The sequence below is a fragment of the Haliotis cracherodii genome, unplaced genomic scaffold, assembly GCF_022045235.1.
Source record: "Haliotis cracherodii isolate W230 unplaced genomic scaffold, xgHalCrac1.p SCAF_9, whole genome shotgun sequence".
NCBI lineage: Eukaryota > Metazoa > Mollusca > Gastropoda > Lepetellida > Haliotidae > Haliotis > Haliotis cracherodii.
In genome coordinates this window covers 22967385-22991267 of record NW_027266343.1, presented here as the reverse complement: position 1 = coordinate 22991267, position 23883 = coordinate 22967385, and the positions used below count along the sequence as shown (strand labels likewise).

The window sequence follows — 23883 nt, the reverse complement described above, 5'->3', positions numbered from 1 at the left end:
AACTTATCAAAGCAATTTGTGAACTTTTGGCAATTAAATTTACCCATACCAGCCCATACCATCCTCAAACAAACAGCTGTGTAGAAAGGCTCAATTCCTATATCAATCAGTCACTAAGAGCCTATTGTAACAAGTCTCAAAATGATTGGCCCCGTTTCATTCCTGGCATCATGATGGCCTATCGGATGGCTCCAAATTCATCAACTCAAAAATCCCCATATGTTATGCTTTTCGGCCGAGAAATGAGAGCTCCACAAGATGTAGCATTAATTCCAAAAGAAAATTTAGGCCACAATAACAAAAGTTATCTTTCCAATTTGCTTGAGGAGCTTGAAATCACTAGAACAATCGCAGCTGAAAACACTGCTCGGGCTAAGGAGGTGTATTCAGAACAATATAATAGAAAGGCTAAAGAACCAGAATTCGCCCCAGGTCAAAGAGTTTGGCTTTACTGTCAAAAAGTTGAAAAAGGCCTTTCCAACAAATTAACCAAAAAGTGGTATGGTAGCTATTATATCGTCCATACAGGTCCAAATTATACCTACAAACTACGCCGAAGTTCTGACGACAAAATACACAAACCACTGGTCCATGCCAACCGTCTGAAGCCATATTTTGATCCTGCTGATCGTCCACAGTATCCTCCAGAACCATACCTCAATGACACCAGTAACATAGATTCAGGAGTCATGGATGACAATGAGGAACCAGTCAGTGATTCACAGCCTGACAGCAACAATTCCCCATCAACAAGTTCAACTTACCAGGCTACTGATCAATCACCTCCACAACAGAAAGGTAAGAAGGTCAATTCCAAAACAAAGGCAGGTACTTCCAGCAACAAGAGTCCGAAGCAAAAGACCCCAACAAAGAAGAAAAACCCTGCTTCAAGTACAACAGAAAAACCTACCAGTCCCACGGCAACAATGAAGAAAAATCATGCCACACCAGGTCCTAGTGCTCCAACCAAGGTAAATGAAAAGGTAAACAAAGGGAAAAGAGGAGTGAATAGTAAGCATCACCAGCCCAAATCCAGAAAACAACCCGACGACAGCCAGGTACAACCTCCAAGTCCAACATCAGGTAATCAAACCAAGGATATCCCTCAAGTCTTCAATCCAGAGGACATCCACTCAATTGTTAGTTCCAAGAGAGCAAATGGCAAAATGTACTACAGAGTAAAATGGAAGGATCCAGAAAGAGGAAACACATGGGAGTATGGCAGCAGCATTCCAGACTCCATTCGGAGAGAATTTCACCTCAAAAGAAGTATGTCAGGAAAACGACGAAAACGTCCACTGAAGAATCATAAGTTTTTCGACCAAAAGGAAACAGCACAAGACAATAAATCAGTCAATGTTCTGTCAGGTAATTCAATGTCAGGGAATGTCCAGCAAGTCAACACCAAACCATGCATAGAATTAGATGTCAAACCATATCTGTTTTTTCCAAAACACCTACGAAAAATAGATCATAAAATAGAAAGAGTTCTGGGCATTGAAATTATTCAAGGAGACTGCTATGTCAAGGTCTTATATAAAGGATTTCCTGATACTGACTTCACATGCTATTTTGAAAGTGTTCCTCCCCACCTCATACAGCGCTACCTTGATGATAGCTGGGAGGATCTCCGTAATTGGTCCTGTCTAGAAGATAATCCTCGATATGATCCAGAGGAAGCACCAATTTATAAATCCAAAAGGGTTATTTTTCCACATGAAGACTTTGGAAACATCAACACCTTTTACTACCGTATTTCACTCACAGACATTAGTCCCCATGGACCATACCAGGATCAACTCGCCGTACATACCGAACAGTGCCAATTGAACATATTCTTGATCAAAATACAAAATCTCCTGAATAAACGGTGCAAATCACGAAACAACTATTCGCTGTATCTTGTTATGTTTACTTGTGTCCAGTCTTTTCACTATGGGTTGCCAGTTGAGAACAAATGGCATCAGCCTGATCATCTGAGTTATTTGTATCACAGCAAATTTTGAGCATTGACCTGATCAACCAATCTCAAAAGCGAAGTGAAATGACACAAACCAAACCATACTGCGAATCGAAACCCAAACCGCACCGAAGCGAAGCAAACCTTACTGCGAATCGAAACCCAAACCGCACCGAAGCGAAGCAAACCGTACTGCGAATCGAAACCCAAACCGCACCGAAGCGAAGCAAACCATACTGCGAATCGAAACCCAAACCGCACCGAAGCGAAGCAAACCTTACTGCGAATCGAACCCAAACCATACCGAAGCGAAGCAAAATAAACCAAACCCTATCGCATTGTACTGAACAAAAATCAAAGAAAAGGCAAACCAAATAGTTACGAAAACTAACAAATAATTCTAAAAAGGATATACATAAGTTCTAACACCTTTTGTATACCTTATTAGTGTAATAAATCAATGCACTTGTTATATGCACATGCACATATATGTATATATAATTCGTCTAATGATTGTATCCAAAAATAGAAGGATATTACTATTTTTCTCATGATATACTTTTGCAATTTGCCGCCAATACATTCTTCCTGGCCATGACACCGTTTAGTAATAATTATGTACTGATCTTTTACATCATAATTATCATATTTTTTTTATTTTCTAGTTAATACAGACAAACTGAGGAAGTATTTATATATGACATATTATTTGAACATGCTAACTCTCTTTTCTTTGTTTCCATGTAAAACCTCCATGGACACAGCCTACTATCTTACAACCCCAATCCAGGATGTGGAACTCAAGGCCTCCTACATTACCCATAAAACTACCAGTACAGAGTGCCAAGACAAGCCAGCTCCACATCCAGATTCCCTGATGACAGCATTTTTATATCATGTTTCCTTATATCAAAGAAACGCTATAATAATTGTTATTTACTATACTACCAGTTTAACTTAATACATTGTCCATCTAAGCCATAATTATTTTAATTTTTACACGTTTGGGGTCCAAACTTTTTCAGACGGAGGGGAAGTTATCATGGTACAACATTTATACTAAGTTATCTTATAATAATTAGATCTACATCAAGTGCTTTTATGAGTTATCATGGTGTAATATTTATACACCATTTCATATAATTATAGTTTAGCAAGTAATAATTATCATCAGGTAAAATGCATATATAAAATATCAGTAGTTTCAGTTATAGCTTTTTAGATGGCTGCTAGCCTAAGGTATCAAGATCCCATCTCCCAGACAAAGGATATTTATTTAAGTATATCTGTCATCACCTACCGGGGTATATTAGAATAACATTACTTCAATTAAGACTCATTAAGGATTAGCCCCCATACAAGCTCGTCTATAGTGCATTAAGGATTAGCCCCCCCATACAAGCTCATCTATAGTGACACCCTAATCTCTTTCAAAGCATCCAGTAAATATGTCAACAAGATTAGTGCCAGTCCAACAGGATAAACAGGATTTAGTATTCCCCTCTGTCTAGCCATCCATTTAGCTTAGGACACAACCAATCGTGTATCAACCAATCACATTCCTTTCTATTGTTCAAACTTTCATTAAATACATACTGTAGCCAAGTTCTAGCAGAGAAGGGGTTTGACTCTCTTACAAAGCAGACCTCTCTCCCACAGCCCAGAGTGTGTACCGACTCTCTGTGGCACCCTCAGTTATTATCTAAGCATAAATTGTAAATTGTTAATTGTTCTTGTAAATAAAATTGTGATTAGTCTCCTGTGACTCTGGCTCTTTGCTGACTAATTCCCCAAGAAAACCAGCACGTCATTTGGAAGGTATTGTTCACCCAGAACAGTTCCATGATACTACCGTAATGAATAAGTCATAAGTACTTCTCATGTATTGACATCACTTCTGGTTTGTGAAAACACATGTCAAACAGGTTTAAAACAGAAAGTTCTTTGCCTCTAACTGCCTTAGGAACTTAGGAACTTCCAGTCTTAGATATGCCATTTGCAGTGTGACTTTTAAACAGAATGTCCAATGGCACTAGGCACATTAACAAGAAACTTTCTTGCTTATATGCAAATGAAAAATAGGCAAGTTTTGTCAATGTCATTTGAACTTGCAGTAGACGGCTAGTCTGGTTATGAAACCTCATCTGTTATGGACTGTTCATAAAACAAAACACAATACATGTATGCACGAGGCTAAAACAATACCTGCAGGCCTTTTAGTGGCAGTTGCAAACATGCTTTGTGAATGACCTTTACCATGACCTGATTTTATGCATAGGTCATTAATGACCATTCCAATCTCAGTTCCATCTGAAGGAAGACATGTACCAGTCTTCATTGACCTGCAGTAATAGTTTGCAGTAAAGAAACATCTTGCTGTGCCCTTCAGCATGACAATGACATGATACATCAATGTGAGGTGACATACTTGATATGGTATACCTAAGATATCCAAGCACAACATAGTTTCAAAAAGATTTGAAAAACAGGCCTGGCATTTTCATTTACATGAGGCTGCTTCAAAAAAGTCAGGCAGTCATAAGCTCTACTAGTCTACATACTAACCACAGGTACAAGGTGAGGTGAAATGGGGTTTAATGTCAACATTAAAGCTTATTTCACTACATACATGAGTGTGGCTGGTTGTAGTACTCTGTTCTAGCAGGATATACCCACCAACATTTGAACGTTGATATTTTTTCTTTTGAGTTCTTAGTTTAACCCATCACTTTGTTATACTTTGTTTCTGAATGACCACAGTGTTTTCTGTACTGCTATATTGCCAATTTAAATAACACATTCATAATCTTCTGGAAACAGAACTTTTATAGTAATCAGGTTGTATAACATGTCATTTGATAACTTACATGACATGCATGCATGCACGTACGCACGCACATGCAATATATGTAAAGGAAATCATAATTTAATGGACAATAATCAAAATATAGGTCTAGACAAGAATGTTTCTTTGATTTCGCAATGGGAACAATTTGGACAGTTTTTGTAAGGTACTAATAATGATAATCTAAAATAATTTCTTCAATTAAATGATATTTGATTAACTAATATAATATATGTCTAATTAATTACGTTCTATTTAATATGTTCTTGCATATAATGTTTGGGCATCGACACTTATCTTTGTTCCAATACTTGGTATCAACTGTTTGATTGGCATTCTAGAGGTTGGTGATAATAACGTCAACTTTATGGATAACAACTTCTGGTTTAGCATATATATTTCACGATCCCTACTTTTTCGAGGAGTATATATTGAACCCCACCACTAACTACACATGTACCAATTTTCAAGACATGTTGTACAAAAATGACCAAGTAATGGACACAAATAGACCTTTTGAAAAAATTTGAATGTCATCATTTGTTGGAACAAGTAAGTGAAATTTCAGCCTCATGAGATGAGTGGTTCATGAGGAGAAGACATTTATTATGCATGACATATAATGCACACCGAATGACCCACAAACAATTAGGTGAGCTAAAAATTACCATCTGAAATATGTAATGTGTGAGCATTGGTTTCGGTTCATGTAACATGAACAATTCCTACAAACACCATGGAAAACAGATCGTGGCTTTCGTTGCACTTGCTACATTTGATTTCTACGCTTGATGCATTAAAATAGTCAGTGTAGGCTTTTCGTTCAATGGAGCAAGACACACTTACTTTCCGTTGTCGTTGACCAATATTCATGGTCTTTATAGATATTACGTGGACCCATCTTGGTGGTTCTTATCAATGTAAAGTGTGTACATGCTCCTGTAGTTAGTGGTTCATTCCAACATTTGTGATCATGTACCTACCATAGTTTCTTTATTTTCATCTATTCCATGAGAGAATCATGTTTAGTTCTCCATAGATGTCATGATAAGAGAATCATGTTTAGTTCTCCATAGATGTCATGATAAGAGAATCATGAGTTGTTCTCCATAGATGTCATAAGAGAATCATGTGTAGTTCTCCATAGATGTCATGATAAGAGAATCCTGTTTAGTTCTCCATATACAAGAGCTGGCTGAAAAGTTCTAAGCCTAAGTGGGATATCTGAAACAAACTTTTGCCACCAACAAGTACAATCATTTAATGAATCATAGACATAAGAACTGCAACTGTAGTGTTATTATTGTCTTTGTACCAGACCATCTTGTGAACCTACCCATTGAAATCACCAGAAATGGACAAAACTGGCTATAGGGCAGTCATCAAGTACCTGCAACTGAAAGGGCTAACTCCAACACAGATACATGTTGACATGGTTACCACTTAAGGGGATGATGCCCCTTCCTTTTCCAGTGTAAAGAGGAGGGCTGCGGAATTCAAGCGTGGCAGAGAGAGCCTTGACGATGACCCGCATCCAGGAAGGCCTTCAACAGCAACCATTCCGGAAAACATTACCCGGGTGCATGACATGGTGATGGCTGATCGACGATTGACCACTCAACATATTGCCAGTGTTGTGCACATCTCTCATAAGAGGGTTGAGCACATTATCACCAATGAGTTGGGAATGACAAAAGTTTCTGCAAGATGGGTGCCAAAGCTCTTGACAGCGGATCAGAAACGTGTCAGATTCCTAACGTCCCATGACAATTTATGCCGTTTTGAAGCAGATCCTGTTGATTTTTTGGCCCGATTTGTAACCATGGATGAGACCTGGATTCATTCTTCATATATGTCATAAGAGAATCATGTTTAGTTCTCCATAGATGTCGTGATAAGAGAATCATGTTTAGTTCTCCATAGATGTCATAAGAGAATCATGTTTAGTTCTTCATATATTTCATGATTAGAGAATCATGTTTAGTTCTTTATTGATGTCATGAGAGAATCATGAGTAGTTCTCCATAGATGTCATGATAAGAGAATCATGTTTAGTTCTCCATATATGCCATGGTAAGAGAATCATGTTTAGTTCTCCATAGATGTCATGATAAGAGAATCATGTATAGTTCTCAATAGATGTCATGATAAGAGAATCATGTTTAGTTCTTCATAGATGTCATAAGAGAATCAAGTGTATTTCTCCATATATGTCATGATATGAGAATCATGTTTAGTTCTCCATATATGTCATGATAAGAGAATCATGTTTAGTTCTCAATAGATGTCATTAGAGAATCAAGTGTATTTCTCCATATATGTCATGGTAAGAGAATCATGTTTAGTTCCCCATAGATGTCATGATAAGAAAATCACGTTTAGTTCTTCATATATGTCATGATAAGAGAATCATGTTTAGTTCTTCATATATGTCATAAGAGAATCATGTTTAGTTCTTCATATATGTCATGGGGGCACGGGTGGCCCAGTCGTCTAAGGCGCCGCGATTCGCTGTGCAGAGTTGCATCCCTTGGGCCCGCCAGAAACCTATGATAGTGGGTTTGAATCCCGGTTCGCCCAATTATGTTTCTAGGTTTGTCAGCACCATACCCGTGCTCGTTGGTTTCACCGAAGTGGTAAACGTCTGAGACCTGCATCACTTCGGGCTTTCCTCCCACATTAAGCTGACACGCCGTGATATAACTGGAATACTGTTAAAAGCGGCGTTAAACCAAACTCACTCACTCACTCATATATGTCATAAGAGAATCATGTTAAGTTCTCAATAGATGTCATGATAAGAGAATCATGTTTAGTTCTCCATAGATGTCATGATACGAGAATCATGTTTAGTTCTCCATAGATGTCATTAGAGAATCAAGTGTATTTCTCCATATATGTCATGGTAAGAGAATCATGTTTAGTTCCCCATAGATGTCATGATAGGAGAATCATGTTTAGTTCTCCATAGATGTCATGATAAGAGAATCACGTTTAGTTCTCCATAGATGTGATAAGAAAATCACGTTTTGTTCTTCATATACCGTATTTTCTTGAGTATAATGCGCACCCATGTATAATGCGCACCCATGTATAATGCGCACCCCCCTCTAGCGGGTTCAATATTTTGGAAAAAAAGAAATTTGAATATTATGCGCAGAAAAAATTTACACCGTACCCTTTCAGCGAAGTCCGGCAAACGAGCGGGTGCTGAGAAACTTCGTCAGTACAAATTCGAAATTTGAGATAAAAAATCACCAGACATGTTTATTTACCGTTTAAATAGTATTTATTGTCCTGCTAGGCATTGTTTTATATCTAGGGATTAAGATTACCTTGTGTATTTTCTCATAAACTAAGCCGGAAACAGCAATCAGCTGTACACACGTTTTCTTGGAATCAACCGGTGATTCGGTCAAGACACACCCAATGATATAACTTTATAGGATTTTTAATGCAAGGATCGGCAACAATTATACCTGAAACTATTTTTTTTATCAGGAATAATATATTCCATTATTTTCTTAATTATATGCAGCCTTTACTAAACATATTTAAAATAATAATAACCCTAAGCGAAGCAGCTGATCGCTATTTCCGGGTATTATTTTTTACATGGAACAAGTCTGACCAGTCACCGTCAAGGCTCACGCGCACGTGATCGCGAGAATTTCATGTTGACATAGAATCGTCAAACAAAAACAAATATGACTTTTAACGAGTCAAAGTATGTCATTTATGATAAATGTATCCATTCTCTGTCAACTAAAGTTCGTTTCAAGGCGTCAATAGCGGTATTCTGACCGTGGTTGCTGTTAATAACGGTGAGTTGTGCGATCTTCCGATCACTTCACACACGATTTTGCCGAAATTAATAAAAACAATATTATAAGGAATTTTGAATAAAATTAATGAAATAAGTTACAAACATAAGTCCAGATATACAAAGAACACTTTTTATAGCCAGACAGTGTAATTACATGATTATTTTGCGTAGTTCAGTATGGATTTGTTGACATGGCATTTCCGGTGTTTCGTGCTCACGGTAATGTCTTTCCAAGGGGGGGAAAAAACATCTAAACTCATAATTCGTGTATAATGCGCACCCCCTTCTACACAGCTGTGTATTTTTGAAAAAAAGTGCGCACTATACTCAAGAAAATACGGTATGTCATGATAAGAGAATCATGTTTAGTTCTTCATATATGTCATGATAAGAGAATCATGTTTAGTTCTCAATAGATGTTGTGATAAGAGAATCATGTTTAGTTCTCCATGTATGTCATCATAAGAGAATGACTTTTAGTTCCACATCTATGTCATCATAAAAGAATCACGTTTATTCCTCATTAATTGTATGATTTCATGTGGAGTTAGAAGGACAGAAGGTAGACACGTGATTGTCGCCTTCCACTGTGTAACAATATCATTTCAATGAAAAGACTATATAATTATTTCAGAACTAACATACATACCCTTTGGCAGTTGCTCATACTTGCTTACTACTTCTGTGTTGAAGGCAGAAACTACATCTTCGATGATGTCTCTTTCAGCTTTATTTTGAAGACTAAATGTGTACCTTGTCAACAGTGGGACATTCGTCATAGACCAAAGTATGTCACGATCTCTGTAGAAGCTGTGGTCAAATTCCTACAACAGTAATGGTTTAGTTGATAAAGCTGTTTCTAACTGTAAACTGGAAAAGTGTTAGCATTACATGTATACACAGAAGCAGCTTCTCCTCATTTTTTTTCTAAACCTCAAACACTTTTCATTCTGAATGTATCATGAGCCACATCAGGTGACAGTTGACCAAATGAATTACAACTTTTGAAAGAGAAAAGCCTATGTCTCAATGACAAAGTTATGAGCAATCCTGGTTTAATAACATTTCTTTGGGGTTAGGGAAAAATGTTGCCAAAGCAGTACATTTTTTAAAGAGAATGGCCTTATATGTATAAGATGACCATGGTCTACCATGGCAATGTCTTAGATGACCATGGTCTTCCATGGATTTGTCTAAGATGACCATGGCAAAATCTTCAAGGACCATGGTCTACCATGGTTTCCATTGACCATGGTAAGAAATGAAAGTGACCACTTTTTAGCATGGTTTAGCATGGTATACCATTTCAACTGATTATCTTAATAAGAAATCATGAAACCTTCAAACAACCATGAACTGGAGAGAGATCATGTATATCAAGTTCCAATAATAACTGCCCAAGGTAATGTGTATACACAAGTGTTTTGTGACGTCTACTTCTCTCTGACTGTTTGATTGGCATTCTAGAAGTTTTTGATTAAAAAAGGAAAGATATAACTTTATGGATAACAACTTCTGGTTTATTGCATTTAGTGATATTTCAATGTAGATTCTTACACCGTTATCAAGTTGATTGAACACGTCCAAATCTTCTCTACCAAACATCAGGTGTCCAAATCCTCTTTCCCAAACATGAGGACTTCACAAAAAGAAAATGCTCAGAAGCCATAGAAATCTACCATAATAAACCTTTGCTCAACAGTGATCATATGAGGAGCTAATCAAGCAATTTGAATTAATGTTCAATCAGCTTGTTCAACTATCTTAATTAGTATCCAATCTGCTTGTCCAACCTTTATGATCCTTATTATATATATGGCTTCATTGCCTGTGAATTAATGCTGTCATATAGCTGGAATATTGCTGTGTGCAGCATTAAAGGGGCACTGATCTAACGCAATTCCCCGGACTGGTTGTTGCCTTTGTTATTGTTTTTTCCACCGTGAGTACCCGGATGATACGTAACGCAACTGAGCGTGACCAAAGACTGGGCTACCGTCTGCAAGGACAGCTAAATAAACTTGGAGGCTGGAGGCAATATTTGTTTTATGCATTTTTTCATAAACACTGATTGGTTAACTGTGATCTATAAAGATTTCGACAAAGGGCGCATGTTAATTAATTTCTTCAGCCTAAACAAACAGAGAAAAAGAACGGCGGAGCTCATCGGATGTCGTCATTTGGAAATACCCCAGATGGTTATAGTTTAATACTAAAAAAAGTATCCCTGCAGTGAAAGCATTTTCGGATTTCGGATTGCGTCAATAATACGATTACTACTCCCTTGTTGTCATCCACGTTTTCTCGTATAACCCTACACTTGTGTATTTGTCGTCAATCACTTGATGCTCAGTTAATGAATTTATTACAGGTACAATTAGTGGTAGCACCACTTAGATTACCTGACAAAGGTTCCCATTTGGCATTTATTGTGTCTGGGGTAATTATTCAATCTAAATCCAGGTTTGAAGTGAGGTGAAATGTGTGTTATGTAATATGCACGTGGCAGACCAGCAAGAGGTGAATGATCAGTTGATTTACTTTTTTTTGTAAATCAACGGATCGTTCCTAGTCATCAAAGGATTAACAGAAAATACGTTGATTGATTAATTACTGTTATCTTGCACAGTTGATATGTCAAAAGTGAGTGTTTACATGTCTAGGTTTACTAAAACAAAGGGAATACACTCATACCATGGCGTGAAGTGCCGATGTAAAAACAACATACTTTGTTCAAAGGGTTAACTGATAATACGTTGATTGATTGATCATTGTTATCTCTCACTCAATGGATGTTTTAGGAACTGTGGACGTTATGAAAATAGTTGTCACGTGGGCTTTCTCAGCCGACCATTGAGACTTGACACCTATGTAAAACACCTGAAACAATCCAAGTGATCAGTTGAGAAACGAACACGGGTTATAATATCCCGAAACGATATATATCTTTTAAAATATTTGATTGTCACAGAGACACGTGACATCGAATACGTTTCTTTGTACAGCTGCAGACGAGTGGGATATTGTTCCTTTGTGTGGATATTCATGGATACATTCACGAACAAGTAAGCTGCCTAAAATTTATACACATAACTTTGGTAGGTTGTAATTATAGTATTTGCATTTTGTTTTCCTTCTTTTGAACCGATTCGTTCTTGTTTCTCTACGTCTTGGTTGAGAAATTCTTCAATGCGCGATAGACGTTGTTTTCACAGGTCTTTTCCTTTGTAAGCGTGTATATATTACCGTCAGTTTGTAAAATGTGATTCTCTAAGGCAATTTATAAAATGTGCAAATATTTCAGTCATTTTGACTAAAAAAATCTGCCCAGATTGATTAAGACGATCAAAGGGCCTACAAACATCACAACAGATTATTATGTAGGATTAGAAGCCAAACAACATAGACATGTACTTTTCAACGTAACATTTTCAGTCTCTTGGTGATGATATTAAACATCAAAATGTTTGGAGTTCGTTATTATAATAATACAGATGGAAATGGTTTTTTTCAGTCACTTTGAAAAATAACTGAATATTTAGACGTTTAATAATTTTGAAAATGTTACACATTTTGACAGTAAAAAAATATACATACTATAAAAAAAACAATGCTCAAGTGAAATATTTACTTTGTGCTGCAAGTCAAAATAGTGTAAACGAAAATCGCAAAATTGCCAAGCAAGTGACTTATCAAAACTTCGTCACCATTACCGATGCTACCCACAAAGATTCCTACATTTCCTTATTATCTCGAAAACAGTATTTCATTTTGTTGATCAATGTGACCATACGCCCTTATTACTACCCATAAAGTGACTAATGCGCTTACGAATGGCGCAGCAGAGGTCGCGAACTAGTCTAGATTTCTGCTATACATCCGGGTACTCACTGGGAAAAAACAATAACAAAGGCAACAACCAGTCCCGGGGAATTGCGTTAGATCAGTGCCCCTTTAAACAACAAACAAACAAAAAACTTGCGAGAGCATTACTTGTTGCAAACTATGGTTATGTTACAAATATGAAATGTCCATACCATACTAACAATACAGTACTTCCTGAATGAAATGAAACTATTTACCAGCCATTTCATGTGTATGACCTCCAAAACAACCTTGTCATTTGAAACAATCATAACATGTGATATGTGTTGAGCTCATCACTGTGAGTTCATGTTACTTATTGCAAAAATCCATGATTTTTCATGAATTAATCTGAAATTTCATGACATTTGTACCATATTTAATATGATGTATTGCCTCGATGGTCTAGTGGCTAGAATGTCTGCCTGGAGAGCGGAAGGTTGGGGGTTCGATACCTGGCTGCGTCATACCAAAAGATGTTAGAATATGGTACTTGTTGTTACCTTGCCTGGTGCTTGGCATTAAAGGGCTAAAAAAACGACTGGTCGGCTTGGAGTTGATGTACTGTGTCTGAATGGGGTATTCATTTCAAACTGCACCCATGCATGCACACATGCACCCACCCACACAGGTGTGCATGCTCACTGCTATACAAGTGCAATAAACCCCATTTCTATTCATCTCAAAATTGACCTGAAGATCGCCTTAAAGCTAATGCATCCTTAACCCCAAGGAGGGACTTAGAGAACATGTATAGTAAGATTCGTCAAATTCCATTATTATTCAAGTAATCTTGAACTCAGGCTTTTTGACACCCAATCACATAGAGGACCACGACTTCTGAGTTCTTGCTCTAAGGCCTGGGACAGGACAGCAGCCCACTAGGGGTGTGACGAGATTGTAGGACAACCTCACGTTGATAGGACAGATGATATCGATGATTGTAAATTTGAGAATAGAACATTTGTTTTCTGGAATGTATCAGGACTTAATTCTAAATTAACTGATGAGGACTTTACCGATTATTTGACTTCATTTGACTTCAATGGCATAACAGAAACATGGATGAAAGAGATATAGACATAAGTTTGATATTTCCAGGATTCAAGCTATGGATCAAAGAAGCTGAAAATATTTCCAACTTTGGTAGACTTTCTGGTGGTATTGCCATATTAGTAAAATGATCTAAAGTTTACGACAGTGGCATTTTCATGCTGTTAGATAAAACCATATATGTATTTAAAAAAGATTTGCTATATTCATGTATTTATGTTCACCCTGAAAGTACTACTTGGTACACAAACCCTTTGAGGCAATGCAAAAATGGCACACATATATATCAAAATGACTTACTTGATATACTAGCACATTGTGATGATGTTTATTTGATGATTTGGGGGAGACTTGAGTGCCAGAACTGGCACTGAATCTGATTTAGTAGAAGATGATATCCTTGAACATCTCGAGGGATATGATAACAGTGTATGGGGATTTCTGTTAGACAATTTCAGCTTAAAAAGATTTTCTATGGATATATCTTTGAATAACTTTGGTAAGAAATACTAGATTTATGGAGTATTCTAAATATACATATTATGAATGAAAGATGTGGGTCAGACGCCGGGGTGGGAGATTTTACTTTTATAGGAAACCAGGGTGCGAGTGTGGTGGATTATGTTATTGCCCCATCCGAGCTGTTTGATATGTGCCATAGCTTTGACATACTGTCTCGAGTCGAGTCATCACACCTTCCTGTCACGACTAGTTTACATAAGCTTCTAGTATGTGACCCTATGCCACGCAATACACGTAACAATGCTTCCTTCAAATTTGTGTGGGTTGAAGAGAAGCCTGAACAGTTTAGAATAAACCTTACTTCTGGGAATGCGCATGATTTACTGGAGAAGGCTGTAAATGTAGCATTTGTTAACGTTGAAGAAAGTATTGGGTATATTACTGAAGCTGTTATTATTGCTGCATCTGATATGAAGAAAATGAATAAGGGCTGTAAATATGATCATCAATGGTTTGATAGCGAATGCCAGCTTCTTAAAAAGAAACGATGTAGATGTTTAAATAACTTTAGAGAGAATAAGGACAGAGGATCACTAACCGACTATAATAGAGTAAGAAATCAGTACAACAATTTTTGTAAGAAAAAAAAGACAGAATATCTCGAACAAAAACAGAAACTGTTGGAATCAAGCATAGATAATTCTAAAACATTTTGGTCATCGCTAAAAGCAATTAAACCAAATAGATATTGCAAAAATGACATTGATATTCAAGCCTAAATTTGAGCATTTCCAGGAATTGTTTTCAGTTCCATTTAGCCATAACGATAACAATCTATTTGACATGGAATTCAATGAAGATAAAGTTGACAGTATTACAGCTGATATTCTTGAATGTCCAATATCTAAAGAGGAAATTATTGACAGCATATCCAACCTTAAAGATAATAAGGCATCTGGAAATGATAATGAGATAGCAGAGTTTTTTAAACATTCCTCAGATATTTTAATACCATATTTGGAACTAATTTTTTAATATCCTTTTAGAGACATAATATTTTCCAGACAATTGGACAGTTGGCATTATTGTTCCTCTTCACAAACAGGGCGCAACCAGCGATGTTAATAATTATAGAGGCATAACTCTCCTAAGTACATTCAGAAAAATATTTACTTCAATTATTAATAAAAGACTTGTTTTCTGGGCGGATTCTTATGATAAAATAAGTGAGTCACAAGCAGGTTTTAGAAAGGGATACTCCACCACTGACAATTCTATAATACAGCGATATCTATCAGTGAAACGAGGGAAGCTATATGTTGTATTCGTAGATTTTGCAAAAGCTTTTGACTCTGTGAAAAGGGTTAACTTATAGTCTTTCAAAGACATGGGCTGAGTAGCAAAACTGGAAAGTTATAGTGCTCTCTATCTAAAAATGTGAAGGTGTGTGTCTGGAACAATGGCGCTATATCGGATAATTTTGTAGCATGGGTGTCTGACGAGGGTGTATATTGAGTCCCTTCTTATTTTCCTTTTTCATAAATGAATTAGCATATCAAATCCAAAATAATTGCACTGATGGAATACAACTACACCCCAAAACTATTAAATTATTTCTGCTTCTTTTCGCTGATGATATAGTCATGTTCTCGAGCACAATACCTGGCTTGCAAAAGCAAATACATGTATTAGAGAGTTATTGTGACGAGTCAAAACTTACTGTAAATATGGATAAAACCAAAGTTGTAGTTTTTAAAAATGGTGGTAACATATCCAGAAAAGAAAAATGGCTCTAGAGAGGGAAGCCTGTAGAAGTTGTTCCAGTTTATAAATACTTATAATTAGGCGTGTGTTTTACAAGTAGATTAACTTGGTCAAGGAATGCACATAACATTACATTGCAAGCCAAGAAATTTTTTGTAGGCATATTAAAAAGTCTTAGAGTTCTGGACAATATTACATATGATGTTTATTTTAAAATATTTGATACAAAAATAAGCCCGATTCTATTGTATGGATCAGAAATTTGGGGCCTAAAACATTTGAATGTTATTGAGAGTTCTTGGGTGTAAAATCTAGCACAGAAAATGCAAGGGTATATGGTGAATGCGGACGGTTTCCCATGTATATCAATAGTTATGTAAAGGTTATTAAATACTGGGTCAAGCTATTAAATATGCCATCTTCAAGATACCCAAGAAAATGTTATAATATGATGCTTCTCTATGACAGCCATGGGAAACAAAATTGGGCATCAAAAGTTAAAAACATGTTATACGAATGTGGATATGGTTATATATTTGGTTACAGCAACATGTAGATATGCCACAGCATTTCTTCTGCCATTTGACACAGACCTTAAGAGATATGTACATCCAAAAATGGCAAGGTTCTTTGTCCAGTTCAAGAAAAGCAAATTACTACACTACATTTAAGACTAATATTATACGAGAACCTTATCTATTAAGTGTAAATTTACATAAGTTTAGAACAGCTCTTTCTCGATTTCGTTGTGGCTCACATGATCTATATATTGAAACAGGCAGATATGAAGGTATTGCAAGAGAACATGGACTTTGTAGGATTTGTAAAACTGATTGTATTGAGGATGAATATCACTTTTTATGTGTATGTCCAGTGTATAAAGATTTAAGAGCAAATTATCTAAATAACTATTTCAACCGCAACCCAAACAGTAACAAATTTGGAAAATTAAAGACTTGTGATTGTACAGAAACTATTAGAAATTTATCAGTTTTCGTTTATCATGATATGAAACTACATGAATTTGAATAAGAATAAGAAAATGTATGAATTTGTAACACGCCCCAGACAATGTACTATAGGCTACAGAATTTTCCTCTTTTTTGGGGAAAACCTGCTCACGTCCCTGGATTTGTAAGAGTGAATAACCTTCAAAATGACCTGACACTTGACACAATCATAACATATACTCAACAACAAAAGTTCCTGTGACACCAATATCTTAGTGTATTTTTCAAACAAGTAAAGTTTGGTTTTCAATATTGTAGTACATGTATGGAATCAAGTCACAAAAACACAACTGCTACAGTAAAGCATGTATTCCATGCAAAAGTTGACTTTTATGCAAGCCCCATGCATTTCACTATCCAAGAATGGGTATATAAACATGTGCGTTAACGGGATTCCATATGCATTGTTTATTCAACACTACGAAATGCCACGCCTGTCCGAAAATGGTTGTCTGTGAGCCATTGGTATGCTTGAAGCAGGATCGAGTCAACATGATGTTGCAAGACAATTTAACGTCCATAGAAATTTTTGGTGTTTTTGGCAATGTTGGCAACAGACAAATGCAGTCAGAAAAACCATCCTCGGAGTGGCAGGCCACGCGTAACCAATAATCGACAAGTCAACTGGATTCGAACGAGACACCTACGAAATCGATTCCAGCCAGCAACAGTGACTGCAAGAAGCATCCCTGGCCTTCGACGAATATCTTCACAAACCGCATGTCGTCGACTAAGACGTGCAGGGATTGTCGCCAGAAGACCGTCCAGACGTCCCATTTTGACAGGAAACCACCGTCAAGCACGTCAACAGTGGTGCAGACAGCGTCTACGCTTGACAGCCATGCAGTAGGGACAAGTTCTATTCACTGACGGGTCTCGTTTTCACCTCAGCCACAGTGAAGGACGGATTCGAGTGTACCGACGTCGAGGTGAACGTCAATCATTGTGTCATGGAAGAAAATCGGTTCGGGGGCGGCAGCGTTATGGTATGGGGAGGGACAGCAAGACAGAGGACCAGTTTGATAGTGGTAGAGGGAAATCTCAATGGACAGCGCTACCGCAACGAGATCATCGGCCCTGTTGTTCTACCGTTTTTGCGTCGTCATGGCCCAGGCATTACCTTTCAACATGACAATGCGCAGCCTCATATTGCTCGACTTCTTCAGGATTCACTTCAACAAAACAAAGTGAATGTCATCCCCTGACCGGCTCACTCCCCTGATCTCTCACCAATCGAGCACATGTGGGATGTGATGGATCAGGTTCCAAGTCAACCATATGTTCCACAGGCACTCCAGGAGATATGGACAGATATCCCACAGGACTTTGTGCGACGCCTGGTCCATTCCATGAGACGAAGATGTGTTGCTTGCATTGCAACCAGAGGTGGACACACATGCTATTGATTCGTAAATTGACATTTTTTTTATGAAATCACATATTTTCTGAAGTCAGTATGGCAAATGGAACCATTTGAACACTTACAGGAGTCTTTTATCTGTTGCAAACCAAAATTGTTTCAGATTTGGTAAAAAACATAACTTTGCAATAAATCTTTTCAATGTCACAGAAGCTTTTGTTGTTCAGTATATAAAAACTCTGACTAAGTCAATGACAATTGATTCGTGAAATTTATTACACCTATCTGACGTTATTTAGAAGAGCTCCCAGAATCTACCCGGGTAAACTCTGAATGGGGGTAGATTTAGGCAGTTTCACTGTGAGCTTAAGCTGTCAAAATCTACCCCCTTTCAGAGTATACCCGTGGAGATATTGGGGACTTCCCAGAATCTAACCCCCTTTCCCAGAATCTACACCCAGGGGGTATAATCTCCCAGTTCCCAAAATCTACACTGGTGTTGATAATGATAAATTGTTATCTAATGCAAAAATTGTAAATGTTGTTTTATACATGCAAAGAAGAAACAAGAGGCCCATAGGGCCTGTATCGCTCACCAGGATATTTATGCAATCATGACAAAATATACATTTGCATTGTACATGTATATAATACTGCAAATATTTTGTAATTTTGACTCTGTCAGAATTTAAAATGGGTGGAAGGCAAATCTGACAGCATGAACGTGTTCTTCTCTAGATACAAATGTGACATAAAGATTTAACTGTTCCCATGTTATGATCCAGGATCTAAGTTTCCAGAGGCAAGGCTGGACCCCAGGGCGAATCCTATTGGCATAAATGTATTATTCTCTTCATAACAAACAAATGTAAACAATGTATCTGTTTATTATAGGATGGGGATAATATCGGTTTGCATGTTATGGTCAAGGTTCTAACTCCTTTGGACGTGACAGACAGATGAACAGAAGGGCCAGTCCTGGTAGCATATGTGCATTCCTCTCATTATACTCAGCAATTGTACATATGGTTATACGGTGGGGATCTTAACTGTGTCCAAGTTGTAAACTCTTTCTGGCCCCGCCCCCAGCCCCTGGAATGCTTCCATGTCTTTTTCTGAAATCAGTATGGCAAATTAAACCATTTGAAAACTTACAGGAGTCTTTTATCTGTTGCAAACCGAAATTGTTTCAGATTTGGTAAAAAACATAACTTTGCATTAAATCTTATTCAATGTCTCAGGAACTTTTGTTGTTCAGTATAAAAAAACAACAAGAAAACTCTCAGTAGCATGTATGTGATCCATGTTCGATAGGGTTGAGGTCTTGTGACCTTGGTTGGCCACTCCATTGTGTTGACCTAGTTTCAAGCATAACTATGCATCAGACTAATTCTTTGGTCATCAAACGACATCTTTTACGTTGTGAAGAGGCATAAAGGCATTCAATTGTTGCAATCCACAGTAGCAATGTTCTGCTTATGGATGATCGACATCTCACCACATATCACATGGTCAATACAGAAGGAATGTGGGAATGGCGCAGTGGTAGCCCCAGCTGTAACAGCCAAGGCAGTTGATTGCCACAAGGTAAGCGAGTAACTGTTCTATATACTTGATTGACAGGGACATCACTGGTATATCTTTTGAGTTTTTACGCATTGTCTAGCACCCTTACCATAACTATCATATCATAACTGCTAAGGAAAATGTTGACAAAATATACGATATCATCATGGATGATCAGCGACACGCCACATGGCCAATACAGAAGGCATCTCTCATGTGGGAGAACATTCTGAGAAATGAACTGGACATGCAAAGGCTTCAGCACCCTGGGTTCCAAGGCTTCTGACTCCTGATCAGAAACACTCCCATATTCATCATCTCTCAAAATTTGGGCTGACCCAGTTGACAGCCAATACAGAAGGGAATTTCACAAAAGAGAATTGAGAACAATCTGAGAAATGAACTTGCCATGACAAAGGTTTCAGCATGGAGGGTTCAAAAGCTCCTGATCAGAAACAATATAGGTCCGTTATATCCCATGAGAATAACATTGTTTTGAATCAGACACACTGAATTTGTTCAGCGATTTTTAACCACAGATGAGTCATGGGATCACCACCATGGGCAAGAGACTAAACAACAATCAAAACATTTTAAACATCTAATGTTTCCTCTGATGAAGAAGGCAATGTTTGTGCCATTAGCTGGAGAGGAAATGCATTGCAATGAATTTATATCTGTGGCTTTTGAACTCATTAAATATCATTCTTATTCACCATCAGATTTCCATCTCTTACCAAACTTGTAGAAAGAACTGCCTGTCAAACATTATGCAAATGATAATGACATTAATTTTGCCGTGGAAGACTTTTTACACCATCAGGAGAATGCCTTCTACACCAGTGGAGTTCAGGCACTCCAACATTGTTGGCAGATTAACAAAAAACTCCATCAATACAGTTGATCATAGTTAGGGTCAGCCACACCCTTATATTATTCCATCTTGGACTTCAGATGATCTGTGTCTTCTGACCAGTGAATCACCTTGGTGGCATGAATCTCACTTCTACACTCAGCCACACCCAAAGCCAAAACTCAAAATTCAAAACGATCACAAAAATAGTCCAAATAAGATACACGGTAAACTATCTACTTGTTTATCTATTGAAGACATTATTTACATGGTAAAAGTTGTGTTGTGTATGTTGTGTCGAAAAAGTATCAAATTTGGTTTTACAAATTGACATTTTCCACACGATGAACGAAAATTAGGAGAAATATATATTACCCGGTAATCAAAATTCCAGTGTTGTCTTTCTCCGAAGTTGACAAAGACATAAAACCATAACGTCAAATAGAATTGTGTCATTATTTTAGTAATTCATTACATTTGATGAAAAGGCTAGTGATCCATTAATAATGGTGCAACATCAGTCAAATTACACTTGCACAATCAGGAGAATGTTGGAATCTAAGGACTTATTTATAGGTTAGATGGGGCCATCCATTTCGCTACTACTTGTTTTCATGAAGTATGATTTTATCATTTCTTATGTTGTTTTTTAACCTATATGTATACAGTTTCAATATCAATATTGGGCTGGAATAGTTTGGTTCCCTGTGAACAAAACACCACAAAAAATATATTGTCCTAATCCACAGCTAATTCTCACCAAGTGACCTGAGTTACAATAAACTAGTTATACCCCCTTTTCCTTGTACCCTCTCTGTCACCTTTTGACATCATAGAGGAAAATCAGTTTTAGTCATTTACAACAGGCATTGAATGTTTATTGTTATACATAAGCATATAACTCCATTTGTTATATATTTATGTTGTTCAGATATTAGGCAGAATTATGTTCGCTCACAGTTTCTGTAAAGCTGCTAAATAATGAAAAACATCACAGTACTGTTATTGGTGTAAATAAAAAGCTGTTAATTTTGCTGTTTTTCAACGGAGAATATATTCTCGGACAACACTAAGCAGTGTCTTTTTTTCAAACCAGCTTAATACTTGCAGTTAAATTTACACCATCAGATAGGAAATTTAATATTCTTCATCTCCTCTTAATTTTACAGCCAGAGGTAGATCCAGTGTAACCTTCACTTTTCAGATCTTAGGAAAATGTGTGTCAGAAAAGAAACTCGGCATCTGGCTGGTTAAGGCTGAGGCTCAGTTAGTTGCCAAAACTAGTCTCGGATTTTTTAATTAGGATTATATTATTATATAGGTGTTATGAAGGGTTATACAATGTATATAATACAATTAATGTGGCACAATACATGAGTTTGTCTTCTTTATTTTCTGTGTGGCTGTTATGACTTTTTTGTTGTGGCCATTTTGACTATGGGATGTGGCCGTTATGACTTTGTTCTGTGGATGTTTTGAGTATACCATTGAAGATCCATTTGAATGTATTTCCTCCTAATTTCATTGTTTAGGAATCACAGTTTTGCTTGAATGTATAATTAAAGGGGCACTGATCTAAAGCAATTCCCCGGGACTGGTTGTTGCCTTTGTTATTGTTTTTTCCTGTGAGTACCTGGATGGTATAGCAGAAACCTAGACTAGTTCGCGACCTGTGCTGCGCAATTCGTAAGCGCATTTGTCACTTTTATTGATAGTATAAGGGCGTATGGTCACATTGATCAACAAAATGAAATACAGTTTTGGAAATAATAAGGAAATGTAGGTATCTTTGTGGGTAGCATCGGTAATGGTGACGAAGTTTTGGTAAGTCACTTGCTTGGTAATTGTGCGATTTTCGTTATCACTATTTTGACTCCCAACACAAAGTAAATATCTCACCTGAGCATTGCTTATCTTATCGTGTTTATATGTTTAGTCAAAATGTGCACAATTTTCACTTAGGAAATTTATTAAATGCCTGAATATTCAATTATTTTACAAATTGACTGAAAAATATGTCCATCTGTATTATTATGACAACGAATTCCAAACATTTTTATGTTCAATATCATCACCAAGGGACTGAAAATGTTACGATGAAAAGTACATTTCTATATTGTTTGTCTTCTAATCCTACATAATAATCTATTTGATGTTTTTAGGCCTTTTTGGTCGTCTTAATCAATTTTAGTCAATCTGTTAAAGAAATGGACAGATTTTTTAGTCTAAATGACTGAAATATTTACACATTTTATAAATTGCCTGAGAGAATCACATTTTACAAATTGACTGTAATATATACACACTTACAAAGGAAAAGACTTGTGAAAACAACGTCTATCGTGCATCGAAGAATTTCCCAACCAAGATTAGAGGAACAGGATGAATCTGTCCAATGCTATGGAAAATGAAGGAAATCAAAATGCAAATATCATTATTACAACCTACCAAATTTATGTGTATAATTTTAGGCAGCTTCCTTGTTCGAAGAATGTATCCGTGAATATCCACACAAAGGAAAAATATCCCACACGTCTGCAGCTGTACAAAGACACTTATTCCATGTCGCGTGTCTCTGTAGCAATCAAATATTTAAAAATATATATATATATCTTTCGGGATATCATAACCCTTGTTCGTTTCTCAACTGATCACTTAGATTGTTTCAAGTGTTTCACATAGGTGTCAAGTTTCAAAGGTGGCTGAGAAAGCCCACGTGACAACTATTTTCATAACGTCCCCGGTTCCTAAAAAAATCCATTGAGTTAGATAACAATCAGCAATCAATCCAACTTTTATCGGTTAACCCTTTGAACAAAGTATGTTATGAGTGTATTCCCTTTGTTTTAGTTAACCTAGACATGTAAACACTCACTTTTGACATATTCACTGTGCAAGATAACAGTGATTAATCAATCAGTGTATTTTCTGTTAATCCTTTGATGACTAGAAACGATCCGTTGATTTACAAAAAAGTAAATCAACTGACCATTCATCTCTTGCTGGGCTGCCACGTGTATATTACGTAACACACATTTCACCTACTTCAAACCTGAATTTAGATTGAATAATCACCCCAGATACAATAAATGCCAAAAGGGAACCTTTGTCAGGTAATCTGAGTGGTGCTACCACTAATTATACCTGTAATAAATTCATTAACTGAGCATCAAGTGAATGACGACAAATACACAAGTGTAGGGTTATAGCATAAAACGTGGATGACAACAAGGGAGTAGTAATCGTATTATCGACGCAATCCGAAATCCGAAAATGCTTCCACTGCATGGATACTTTTTTTTAATTATTGAACTATAACA

The 23883-nt window shown here is 36.9% G+C and overlaps 1 protein-coding gene across 5 annotated transcripts in view; it reads right to left on the bottom strand.

Annotated features, from left to right (window-relative positions):
* LOC139452219 (hydroxylysine kinase-like) overlaps positions 1–23883 on the bottom strand; it is a 184764-nt gene that overhangs the window by 16559 nt on the left and 144322 nt on the right. For all 5 annotated transcript variants that reach the window (XR_011652353.1, XR_011652354.1, XM_071233608.1 and 2 more), the window contains exon 5: positions 9281–9455. Coding sequence is in view for 3 of the 5 variants with exons in the window: in XM_071233608.1 (XP_071089709.1) it covers positions 9281–9455 (175 nt within the window). In the remaining 2 variants the exon portion in view is untranslated. The remainder of the gene's footprint in view (positions 1–9280; positions 9456–23883) is intronic.